The following is a 12,861-nucleotide window of genomic DNA, read 5'->3' as shown; positions in this document are numbered from 1 at the left end:
CCACAAGAAAGCCTTTTTATTCTGTCTCCCCTTTCTCTTTCTTTTGTTGAGGATTATTACTGCGGACTTCAATGCATTTTAATCCATTGCCATCATGATTCTTTCTGATGCCCAAATTGTTGCAAATTTGGCTAGTGCAAGTCACTTCTTGGTGGCCTCTGTGCCCTTTAGAAAGAACCCACTAGTCTTTGAGCACATGCTAGACTTCTGACAACACAATATCTCAGGCTCACCTTGTCCTGCTCCCAAGGGTAGCACAAGGGTCTAATTTTCCCAAGGGTCCCTGTTTCTCTCTCTGTCTCTCTCTCACTCTCTCTCTCTCTTTTATTTTAATTTTTACCGTGGAATGATTTTTAGAAACTAAGATCTGGGCACAATGTGTGCTCAGGGCTACTGAGTTGTCATTGCTTCTAGGCCCTTTCAATGGGCAGAGTCACGAAACGTGCATTTAAATTACAAACTCAATATCATAAGATTTTTCCTAAGCTTTCCCTAATCCATGTGTCTAGATTGCCTTCTCCAAAGTAAAAACCCTGCTTTTCCACCACATAATATTTTTACTCATTCTCTATTCTATAATACACACAAAATGCCTCCAGAAATGAGAGCACTATACAGCTATAGACCCACTCAGTAAACTTGCATATTTCTTTGCAGTGGCTTTTACCCTTAGAATTTAGCCGTCTAGGTGTGCACAGCCAGAGTAGTGTGTTCAAATGAAATTAATTATATTCTCTGTGTGGTTATGCTATCAATTGGATAGAGAGTCAGAAACACTTGTTTTAGTGTGTATTATATTTTACTATTTCCTGTTTCAATCTTTTAAAATTTTAATTTACATAGTTTTGTTTACACAGTTTATCTCTGAATCGTGTGTCATGTACACAATTCAGAGATAAACTATGTAAACAGATAAACTCAGAGAAGTGTTTCTCTTGTAACTGTCCACTCCACTGTGTTCCTACCTACTGCTTTGAAGTTGCTATTTTCAATAGTTCCTGGTTTATTCTTTCTGTGATACTTTTACAAAAATATATTTAATTAAAAACACTTTTATATAGACACACTTTTTAAAATAAAATTAGGAGATGTTTACATATAGATGTATATATCTGTGCATATATACTTTTCCCAGCACTTGGATGGTTTTATTGTTTACTTAGATGTCTGATCCATTTGGCATTTATTCTGGTGTGTGGTATGAGTTAAGATCCAATTTTTTCTTTTTCCGAAATGGCAATTGAATTATTCCTATACTATTTTTTTAAACCACCCTATTTCCCCAGTGTTTCATTTGCCACTTTTATAATGTTCTAAATTTCTGTGCGTACTAGGGTATTTCTAGACTTTATTCTCCATTGGTATTTGCGGTTATTCATGTGCTGAGAGCTTCCTGGAGAGGCTGAGCCTAGAGAGGCTTCCTGGTGTGCTCTACCTTCTGGTGGGGCTGGTTCCCTCCACCCGCACACATGTTGTGCTTCCTTTGCAGGGGACATTCTTGCTATTTTATTCCAGCTATTCTTTCATATTTATTTTTCCATATGAACTTTAGAATCAACTTCAGAATCTTTCCACAGAAATAAAAATCTTTCATGGTGTGGGAGCTGGGGGAGGTCCCAGTGGAGAATTTTATGATGATTGCTCTGTGTTTTTGGTTATTGGGTTTTTGTATAGACCAAAGCAAAGAAAATAAAAACAACACACAGAAAAAAAAAGAAGCAAACATCCTGGTATTTAAATTGGGGTTGCATTATATTTACATTATATTACAATATATTACATTATATTACATTATATTATATTTACATATTAAGTTAAAGATGATTTACTTCTTTACGATGTTAAGTGGCTCTCCATGGAAAAGAGATAATTTTTTCATAAAAAATTATCTGATTTTGTGTGTTTCTGTTTTTGTGTGTTTCAGGACAGTTTTCAGATTTTACTCTTATAAGATTGTCATATTTTTTGTTATATTTATTCCTAAGTATTCTGCCTTTGCTGCTTTCAAAATGGAGTTTTTGCCATTATGTCTCCTACCTGGTCATTGATTGTATTTTGATTTTGGGGGATTATGTTAGCATTATAGGGGTTGCCTTGTTGAATGCTTTTATTATTTGTCTCTGATTTCTTCTCTGTCCCTTGAGTTTTTACGATATTATGTCACCTGCCAAAATACAGATCTTCTTTCCCAATTCATATGCCTTTAATTGTTTTCTCCTCTCTGATTGCATTGGCTAAAAACACCAATGTTAAATAATAGTGGAAAAAGTGTGCATACAACATGCGTCTGCCAGACTTTGATGGGAAATCCACTAGTGGTGTCCATCAAGTAACATGCTGGCTCTAGGGCTGAAGCACACATATCTTATCATGTTAAGGAGCATTCATCAGTTCCTATTTTACTGAGTTTTAAAAATCAGAAATGTGTGTTGGATTTTGCCAAAGATTTTTTTCAGTATTAGCAGGCATAAATGTATCCTAACCAGATGAACCCTGGGGCTAACCAGAATGTATAGGCATCCTCATTATTAGTTTTACTTTGTTTCTTTTTGTTCTTCTTCTCTCCTTGTTGGTCTATGTGATTCTTGGAGGATGTGGTCAAAGATTTGGGTTAAGTAGCCACTAAATCACATGGTATGCAACATGCTCTTGCTCTTTCTCATGATGCCAGCCCGGAGTACCATGCAGCCTAATTCACCTACTAGTCCAGACAGCAGATGCTACCCTAGACTCTGCCAGCCTTATCTCGTTTTCTCCAGATCATGCCTGGCTCTCTGGTGGCTGGTGACTCACCCATCTGCAGAGGTATCGCTACCTGTCAGAGAACAACTTCATCCATAAGGTAGCTCAGCAGTGCCCCTTCTTCTGCTCAGGGCAGCCAGGGGTGGGAGGAGGCTGCTCTCTTGGTCTGCCCATCTACTCTGGGCATTGATATCTCAAGTGCAAACCTGGCTAACTCCAGCTTCTTTAGATCCCTTCCTTATCAACACCTGAAGGGGCCTTTTAATGCAGGGCTTGTTAAAGGCACTAGGAAGGATGAACACTCTGCTCAGGCTCTGGACCTCTAAACCCCATTTTCTTCTGAACCTTCCAGCTTTTGAAGGAGAAAAAAACCCCTGACGGCATTTTAGGCCCTTGCTTGGAATTCCTCCCTTTACTTTTCTCACCACTTCCTCTCACCATATCTTGCTGGTTTCCAATGTCTTTCTTGTCTTTAACGTTGGTTCTACTGCCATCAAGCTCTATATCCCTGACCATTACATGTGTCCTCGGTCCTCAAATATGGGGTAGTCAAGTATGTGCTGTCTGTTTTATGGCCTTTGACGTGGCTTGTCCCAAAGATGCTTCACTCTGTCCCGCCTTCCTGCTGTTGCTGCCCCATCTCTCATGAGGAGATCTTAGCTGTCAGGAGACTGAGACTGAATATACACAGTGGAAAGTCATACACAATTTTGCATCATTCAATGTAAGCATATATACCATTCTATTATATTCTAGATGTCTATGTGAAACTACAGTGAGGGTGTGAATTTGGTTTCAAGGCATGGAGGTATAAGTGAGGCCCTTCGCAGGGTCTGCATCCTACTTTCAGTCCACATTCTATTGTTTCTGAGTCTGGTTTGTTGACTCATCTTCTCTTCCATGTTTCCCCTTTTTTTAGACATCTATGCTGCCCTTCCCTTTCATCAAAGCTGGTACACCAAGTACAGAGAAGTCTCACCCTCTGTAACAGCTTGTAGTTCAGATGTGAAGGCATTATTTTCCAGTTCCATTCTCATAGGTCTATCTATCTTGTTCCTCATAGCATCTGGCCAGATCTGTGCAAATTCACCAATTACAGAAAGTGACAAGTTTCCCAAAATATGCCTATTAACCTCGAGGAATGACTTCTCTTTTTGTCATCAAAGTGGATGAAGTTTTGTTTGCCTTGGGTTTGGCAGGCAGAAAACAACTTCCAGGTTGAGCTCTCCCCTTTACCCAGAAGCCACTGGCCTTCAGTTCCTTTCTATGTTGCACAAGGAAGTGGCCCACCTTGCAGGCTTTGCTGATGAGCTTTTATACCTGTTTAATTGTGTGAATTGCATAAACACATGCAATAATTAGAGCATAGTTGCTCTCTCAATAAGTCTTCCAGATGGTTCTCTTCCTTTCCAGAGATGCACAGGTGATTGAGCTGTAGGTGAGCAGTGACGTGAAGAGGGGTTCTAGCCCCGTGGAAAACAGCCCATGGTTAACATCTCAGGATGTTCTTCATTCAAACACCTGAGGCTGGTAATGAACTTTCACATGGACTGAATATTGGAGGCAAATAATAGAAGGAATAGAATATACAGTGCCTCTGTCCTGAAGGAAAATATCATGCCTCTTCTGGAAGAAACGGACTGCACAGAGGAAGGATTGAGCAATTTAGCCTGCAGTGGAAGAAGGTGGACACCAAAAGCTTCACCCTGTGTTGGAGCTGTTCATGCTTCCATGAGGGCATGGTGTCCATGTCCGTGGAACCTACCACAGAAAATGGCTCATGAAAAGGGGAATCCGACCCAACACACAGCTTCCTACACACTGCCATCTTATCAACAGTTAAGCAGTACTTTGTAGAACGATTAGCTTCACCCTCTTAGCTGCCAGGAGATCACTTCTTAAAGATGGACTATGTGAAGATTCGGGAGTCCTGAAACATGGGGACTCCGGGATGGTCTATAGCCCTGTCCATGATGAACACTGGCCTTCTGGAGGGGAAATGGCAGTCTGAGCTGGCGTGGTAGGAAGGGCTTTGGTGTTCATGGAATGGGCCTGCTGCTCTCAGACCTGCAAAGGATGGAACCAACGAAGGACCAAATGAGAAAGCAGATGCTGTGCCTTGCAGAGGGCCATGAATGTCAGTTATTATTTTTCTCCTTATACAATTATTTTGTGGTTATTATTACAATGTAAATGGCTGTTGCATAGAAGACATGACTGGTGGAGGCTGAGGAAAGCCATGCCATTCTACAGTTGCCATCAGGCTAAGGCCCCATGAGCATTTCTCTCCCTTGTAATATTAACTCTGTATTTCTGGGATCACATCACGGAATATTCTTTGCCTTTCCACTTTCCAGGAAATCTCTTGGACTGGGCTACCCTCCTTGTGTGTGATGAAAGATGAGCTATATTTCAGAACAAAGTGCTGTGTTGTCATAATTTGCCTGGACTCCCAGGGTGTCTCTTACCCAACTTGATAATGATGCTGTTCATTAGCAGCCTTTGTTAACTGATAACCAAGAGCGGTAATGTGATACTCATAAGCAATTTTCTGTGTGTAGGATAAAATAAACCATCTTGTATGGGATCTGCTAATTGATTTGCTTCCTTCAGCAGCATTTTAATTAAGACATCTAGTTTGTGAATGGCAGAAACACTTGTGAACTGAAGGTGAATGCTCCTGGAATTTCAGCCACTGTTTTATCTTCTGTACACACAGCAAAACCTCAGTGTTCTCTCCCCGACCCCACCTCATGACATATTTTCCCAACACCACCACTGGACTCTGGTTTTGTTTTAGCCCCACACAAGGTTTCCCAAGTGAAGAACAGAGAGAATTACGCTGAAGGCCAGTGTCCTCTCCTTGGGTCATAAACGCTGACATCATCTGGGAGGCAGATGGGCAGGAGGCCCTGACATTGAGGTCTCTCTGGCTTACACTCCAAACCCAAGCTCAATATCTTCCTTCTGGATGTCCTTCTAGTCCTATTGGAAGCCCTTTGAAGCCCCCCTCAACAGCTCTTCTCCATAAGAGTAGCTCCTGGGGATGCAGGGTCCAATGGGCAGTAGCTCTTGGAAGTGACTGAAAGGAGTCCTAACAAGCCATTGGGTCTGCAGTGTAGCCTCATGAGTCAGGGCCATTCCAGCATGGTTGCCTCACCCTGTGGTTTGACAGTATGCTAGCAGAGGCCAGAGTCTGGACTAAGCCCCATCCTCCCAGCCTTGTAAGTTCTGGGACCCTAGGACACATACAGCTTCCCCCAACACAGCCCACCACAGCATGGAGAACATCATGCCCTAAGGGAAGGGGACAAATGGTTCTCAAATGTCAGAAGGAAGAGTCAACCTGCACAGGGAAGCAGGTCGCAGATGGCTGCAGCCAGCCAGGTTCTAGTGAAGTGGATATGGTTTAGGGCCTCCAGGATTCAGTACGGGAAGGAGGGGAAGGTGAGATGGGACAGGGTTATCTGGCAAGGTCAACAAATTAAAAATCATCTATATATGTATCAATCTATATAGTTAAAAGTGTGTTTAAATTGAATCTATACAAATTAATACATAAATATGTGTATGTATGGGTGTCCTTCTCTGTGTGTTGAAAGTACACATATCATGCAATTTTAGGAAATAAATGCAGATTTGGAGGAGTTAATAATACTCCTTTCTAAGCAGGCAGGGTTGCTTAGACATAGGGATGCTGAGCTGAACAGAGCCTGAAGATGCAACCTTTCCATCATCAAAGTTGGAAAACAGCTAAGAGGCAGACAAGCTAGGCAGTTGGAAATAAAAATATCAGCGCTATTGTGACTTTCAAACGAGTCACGGCATGCCAGCATCCCTCTGCAGCCTCTAGAGTCCCTGCGGCATCCATGCTGCAGTCCAAGCAGGAAGTGAGCATGGCCCAGGTGGAGTGCTGGCAGCAAAGAGGCAGAGAATTGGGGGTGAGGGTGGGGTTGGGATGGACCTTAGGGAAAGAGATGCCAGCACTTGCTGGTGGATCGATCTGTCAGGGAGGCAGAGGGAGTTCAGCACAACCCCAGGTTCGGGAGTCATTGGATGTGGAGAGCCTGAGGAGTAATGGCCTTAGAGAGCTTTGCAACTGGGTCTTGGGTCTCCTAGGCTATTGGGGAGGCAAGGATGGGCTGCATTTGGAGAGAGTGAACCTCACCTTTCTACAGGTGTTCAAACCTGCAAATCGGGGTTAAAAGCACGTGTCAACGATTATTCTAGAACATGCTCTGGGATTTATGAGAGAAGATGGGGAGAGCCAGCTTGGAGGCTCCTTTCCCCTGAGATGGAGTGTGCAGGTTGGCTGCTTAGACAGAAAGAGGCTGAACTGGGCAGACCTGAAGATGCAGGCAGAAGGGGTAGTGGCCTGCGACAGGAAGTCCATACTGGGCCAGGTGCAGGCTATGACTGATTCTTTCCCTTCTAAGTCATTTGTCTTAATCTCGGATTTGTCAAATTAATTAATCATCCTTCAAAGAATATGATTTTTCATGAGTAGATTATCATCAGATGACAAATGAGTGGCACATCTCCCAGGCTCTGTATACAGATGCAGAGAAGTCACTCAGGCCTTGAATGTCCCAGCCCCCCTTAGCAGCATATCCTATGTCCCAGTGTTCACTGTCCTGGAATTTTAACGGACTCATGACTGTCTTTTCATTTGTGGCCCTGCTCTGTGCAGTACAGAGCAGTGGTAGAGTACATGAGCTCTATAACCAAATGCTGCTTTCTGAGCTGGACAAATTATTTAATGGTGCTATGCCTCAGTTTCTACATCTGTGCAGTAGGCTAATGGTTGTACCTACTCCATAGGATCTTTGTGAGAATTAAACGAGTAACGTGTGTAAAGTTCTTAGCACACTGACATGTTGTCAGCACTTGGTAAACATGAGCTATTAGTTATCATTGGTTTGAGGCAACTTTTACACAATTCCAAAATTCAGAAGACGAGATTATGGAAGTTTCTGTTTCATTCTTAATTTACATATGTATATGTATAGTTGTTTTTTTTTTTTTTTTTTTTTTTAGACAGGGTCTCACTCTGTCGCCTGGCTGGAGTTCATTTTCACAATCACTATTCACTGCAGCCTTGACTTTGCCAGGCTCAGATGATCCTCCCACTTCATCCACCTGACTAGCTGAGACTACAGGCGTGTGCCACTAATTTTTGTATGTGTTGTAGAAACAGAGTTTTATCATGTGACCGAGGCTGGTCTCCAACTCCTGGGCTCAAGAAATCCTCTTGTCCTGACCTCCCAAAGTGCTGGGATTACAGGCATGAGCCACTGTGCCCAGCCTCTTTATATATTTTTAAATAAAGTTTTTATTTTAGAACAGTTTTAGACTCACCCAAAAGTTGAGAGCATAGTTGAGAGAGTTCTCGAATGCTCCACACCTAGCCTCCCCTGTTATTAACATCTTTCATGGGTATGGCACATTTGTCACAATTTAATGAGCCAATATTGATACATTATTATTGACTAAAATCTACACATTATTTGGATTTCCTGTTTTTAACTAGTATCCTTTTCCCGGTCCAAGACCCCATCCAGACCACCACATGACATTTAGTCACAGCATTACCTTAGGCTCCTCTTGGTTGTGACAATCTCTGAAACTTTCCTTGATTTTGATGACCTTGACAGTTTTGAAGAACTCTGGTCAGGCATTTTGTAGATTGGTCCTCACTAAAGTCTATTTTTCTCATGAAGATAAATTTCTTTTAAGCTAAGTTTAACATAAAATTGATTATAATTATACAAAAACCAAGTGTTCACCAATCTTTATTATTGCTCATAAAATTAGCCAGATAGCTGGCAAATCCCACTTAAGTTTGAACTGGGTAGGCTCAGTAAAAAGGAAAACTTTGCCTGTGTAAATAATGCAAAGCAGATGTTTCTAATGAGTGAGGGGCTGCTCTGGTTAGCATCATGCAATTGCCATGTGCTTTAGGTAGCAACACAGTCCGGGAGAGCACCCAGGGCTCCGTGTAAGGCAGGGTAGATTGGACACTGCTGTCTTTCCTCATCAAGAGAACACCAGCCACCTGTGCTCACTCTGTGGCTAGGAGCTCCTGGTAGTGTGCTCTGAGCTCTCCAGAGACATGGATCAGAGCTGCTCATTATTTATCTTAGCAAAAAAGGAACCATAAGGAAGCTTTTACAATGTGGTTCTGATCTTTATCCTGTTTCCTGAGTTTAATTCAAGAGATGGCAACAAATTGTGAGTCAAGCACAACTGCTGACTGGCAGAAAAGAAATTGAAACCAGGTCCAAGAATCACCCCAAACATGTTCTGATGGGGTATTTGCAGCCAGCAGCAAGGGCTCTGCTACTGACTGACTCCAAGGAGTGGTATTTTGTGGACTTCCTCCCACAGCAGTCAGAGGATGGGGCTGTGGATGGTGCTCCTCTCACCTCCGTTGGCTTCTGAGGTCTGCTCTCATTGACGGCTCCTGCTCCTCCTGTCAGCCTTGACCTGGGTTCCTTCTGTCCGGATGGAAGTGGCACTGACAAACATAAGGAAATGCTCAGTCTCAAAAGGAAAATAAGACACAATGGAACAGGAGAAAACCTTCTCAGGGGATGGTGGCAAGCACCTGTTATACCCTGTGGTTACTTTACTCATGTAAATTATATCTGCACTTGTAGCCTAGCTTTTGAAGACACAGCTGCATGCACTCTAACAACCCACCATTATGATCAGTGTGCCCCTTTGTGGATGGAATCATTCCTTCTCACAGTTTAGAGTGTGGGCTCTAATCCAGCTGGCTAAGGTCTAATTCCTCCTGGCCTATTGCTTACTATGTGTGCGCAACCCCTGACAAGTGACTCAACTTCATCTTAGTTTTCTTGTTTGTAATGACGATGATGGCCCTAGGGGGTTGCTATGACTTGCCAAAGAGTTATTGCATGTAAAACACTTGGAATAGTGTCCAAAATGTGTAGGTGCTCTATAAATGTTCCCTCTTCTAAAGTACGGTATGAGACACCATGGGAAAAAACAAGGAAGACATAGATGTGGCCTTAACAGAGGAAACCACAGGCAAACAGGGTAAGTGAGTGCTACTTTTGAGGTGTGAACAGGGTGCTGTTGGATCCCAGGAAAAAGAGAAAATCACAGTGGCCAGCAGAGCAACATCTCTGTCTGGACACAAAGGAGTTTGTTGGTCAGAAAAGCAGACAGGGCATCTGGCACCTGGCAGGGTGTCTGGCACCTGGCATGCCAATGCCTGGAAGCATGAAATCACATGGCAAGCTGGGATGGGTAAGTAAGGACATTGCTGTGCGCAGAGCTGCGGCTGAGTAGAAGGAGGGTCAGGAAGTCTATGGAGACAAACAAGGTGCTAACGTGTTCAGCCATTTGGTTGTCTGGATTTTGTGAAATCAATTTTCTGTTTCACAAAGCGAGTTGCAGAAAGACAATAGGTAATTCTGTGAAATGGAAGTTGAGAGATGCGGAGGGAAGATCCAGGAGTTCTAGTGCTCATTTAATAGGTGTTCTAGGAGGAGGGAGCAGACAGAGCAAAAAAAGGACAGATCAGACAAGAGAACACAATTTACCAGAGCTGCCAAAAGATACTAGACCTTGGCTTCAAAGGAGGATCCCGTGAGTAACTGGCCCTTAAAAGAAAAGAAGTAGGTAGGTGAGCTCCACATTTATTTAGATCGACTTCTGAGGACCCGTTCCCATTTACACTGCATACAGGGCAAGAGAGTTTAAGCAGGATGTGACAATCTTACTGTGCTAGGAAGACAGAGGTTGGGGCTTGACGCTGTCATAGTGGCTAGAATTTAGGGGAACAATCCCAGAAAGGAAGCAACTTTTGATTTTGGAAGAGACCCCAGCTCTGCTTCAAAATTCCCCTTAAATTGATGGGTGACTCCTAAACTTGGCATGCACAGAATGAAATGCCAAGGGGCTCAGTGGAAAACAACAGCTGGAAGGCTAAAAGGAGCTGAGCAGAGATTTCAGCAGCTGTCCTGCCATTGAGAGACGAAGTTTGAAGTTTAAATCCTGCCAAAGTATTAATAGAAGGACTTAGTGTGATGCTTAATTGTATGTATCAGCTTGGCTGGGCCACAATGCCCAGATAGTTGGTCGAACATTATTTTGGATGTGTCTGTGAGGGTGTTTGTGAATGAGATTTACATGTAAGTTCGTGGACTTTGAGTCAAGCAGATTGCCCTCCGTAACTTGGGTGGGCCTCATCCAATTATTCGAAGGCACGGACAAAGCAAAGCCCGAGCAGGAGGGACTTCTGCAGCATGTGGCCTTCAGGCTGGAACTGCAACCTCAGCTCTTCCTGGGTCTCTAGCCTGCTGGCCCAAACTGCACGTTGTACTTGCCAGCTTCATAATTGTGTGAGCAAGTTCCTTAAAATAAACCACTTTATATAATATATATATATACACACACACACATACATATACACACACACACACACACACACACACATCTTGTTGGTTCTGTTTCTCTGGAGAACGCTAATATACTTGGTAAGCACAGCTGGCTTCCCATGAAAACCAAGACTAGGGGTTGTGCTCTAGGACTAGAGACAGAACTGAAATAGACTCAGTCAACACAGCCTAAAACCAGGATTCTCTAGAATCAAGGTAACTTACCAGTGATGTAACTTGCCAGACTAATGATTTGTGCCCAGGACTTAATTTTAAAGGTGACTGAAAGACAACACAGAGAGCTCATGTCATGGAAGCAATAATTTATTACAGTACTTACACTTCCTAAGAGAAGGGGACATACCATGTCCCAAGAGGCCACAGGGAGGAAGCACCAGGTTTGGTCAAAAGGTAGAAAGAGCCAGAGAAAAGCATGGCCCAGAGCCTTTATTGAGCTTTGCATGGGAAAAGCAAGGCAGGAAAGGGGAAGCAACTTAGTACTGGCTAGTGTGGATAGGGTTGGTGGGCTCTGGTCTCCAGTTGTCTGAATGACTGGCCCTGAGTGATTTAGGGCAGGGGAAATACTGGCTTGGTGTGTGAGAGTTAGGTAAAGAAGGTGGTTGGGGCACACACTCAGGATAGATGGGAAAGTTTGGGATAAATTTTTTTTTTTTTTTGGAGATGGAGTCTCACTCTGTCACCCAGGCTGCACCCAAGGTTCAAGCGATTCTCGTGCAGGTGCGTGCCACCACTCCCAGCTACTTTTTGTATTTTTAGTAGAGATGGGGTTTTGCCATGTTGGCCAGGCAGGCCTAAAGTGATCCGCCTGCCTTGGCCTCCCAAAGTGCTGGGATTAGAGGTGTGAGCCACTGTGCCCAGCCAGGGATAAGATTTTTCAGGCACCTAGGGAAACTGGACTGCAGGGCAGATATATACAACAGTAGCTGTTAGTTTGGCCCTGTAATTAATGGATGCTTAGTAGACAAATACAGAATCTAAGAAAACATAGAACAACTAAGCATCAACACTCTTCAAAGGAAGATAACAGAATCCAGAGTTTCTATAATGCATCAACCACAATGTTTAAAGGAACAATACCAGGCAATCAAAAAAGCAGGAAAACATGACTCTTAACAAGAGAAAACAGACAATAGAAGTAAACCCATTATAATCCAGATGTTGAAATTAGCAGTTAAGGACTTAAACAATTATTGTAAATATATATATATTTTTTCAGGTGAAATGAACAGAAAGGTGAACAGAGGGGAATCCTTGGCAGGCAAATGGAAAGTATAAAAGAGTCACATGGAATTACTAGACTTTAAAAATGCCATATCTAGCCTAGGTCTTTGCACTTGCTGTTTCTGCTACCTGGAAAGCTTTTTCTCCAGATTCTCGAATGGCAGATCACTCTCTCCACTCAATGTTCTTCCCCCACATTATTCTGCAGGGAGGCCTCCCCTGAGAACACTCCTTTAGTTATATATTCACTTACCATGCTATATTTATCATGAGGGCACTTATTGCCACTGGCATTATGTTATGTATTTATGCTTGTATCCATCTATTTTTTTTTCATCCTCCACAGTAATGCCAGCTTCTTTAGGACAAGGATTTTGTCTTTTTCACTGCCGGGGCAGTGCTGGGCAGAGAGTAGGTGCTTAGTAAACATTTGTTGCTATTCCTTTAAAAATATCCAAATAGTATAAGC

At 42.9% G+C, this 12,861-nt stretch overlaps 1 protein-coding gene across 11 annotated transcripts in view; it reads left to right on the top strand.

Moving 5' to 3' along the window:
- Nucleotides 1-5,329, top strand: part of TMEM273 (transmembrane protein 273) — a 33,730-nt gene extending 28,401 nt beyond the window's left edge. For 7 of the 11 annotated variants that reach the window (XR_010146874.1, XR_010146873.1, XM_063781769.1 and 4 more), the window contains one exon: nt 4,156-5,329. Coding sequence is in view for 9 of the 11 variants with exons in the window: in XM_063781769.1 (XP_063637839.1) it covers nt 4,156-4,180 (25 nt within the window). In the remaining 2 variants the exon portion in view is untranslated. Of the gene's footprint in view, nt 1-3,805 lie in introns of all 11 variants that reach the window. The other 4 variants (XM_016918260.4, XM_016918261.4, XM_024346370.3 and 1 more) reach the window with 1 other exon arrangement.
- The last annotated feature ends 7,532 nt before the right edge of the window (nt 5,330-12,861 follow it).

The sequence above is a fragment of the Pan troglodytes genome, chromosome 8 (assembly GCF_028858775.2).
Source record: "Pan troglodytes isolate AG18354 chromosome 8, NHGRI_mPanTro3-v2.0_pri, whole genome shotgun sequence".
Classification (NCBI taxonomy): domain Eukaryota; kingdom Metazoa; phylum Chordata; class Mammalia; order Primates; family Hominidae; genus Pan; species Pan troglodytes.
This window is presented reverse-complemented; position numbering and strand designations above follow the sequence as displayed.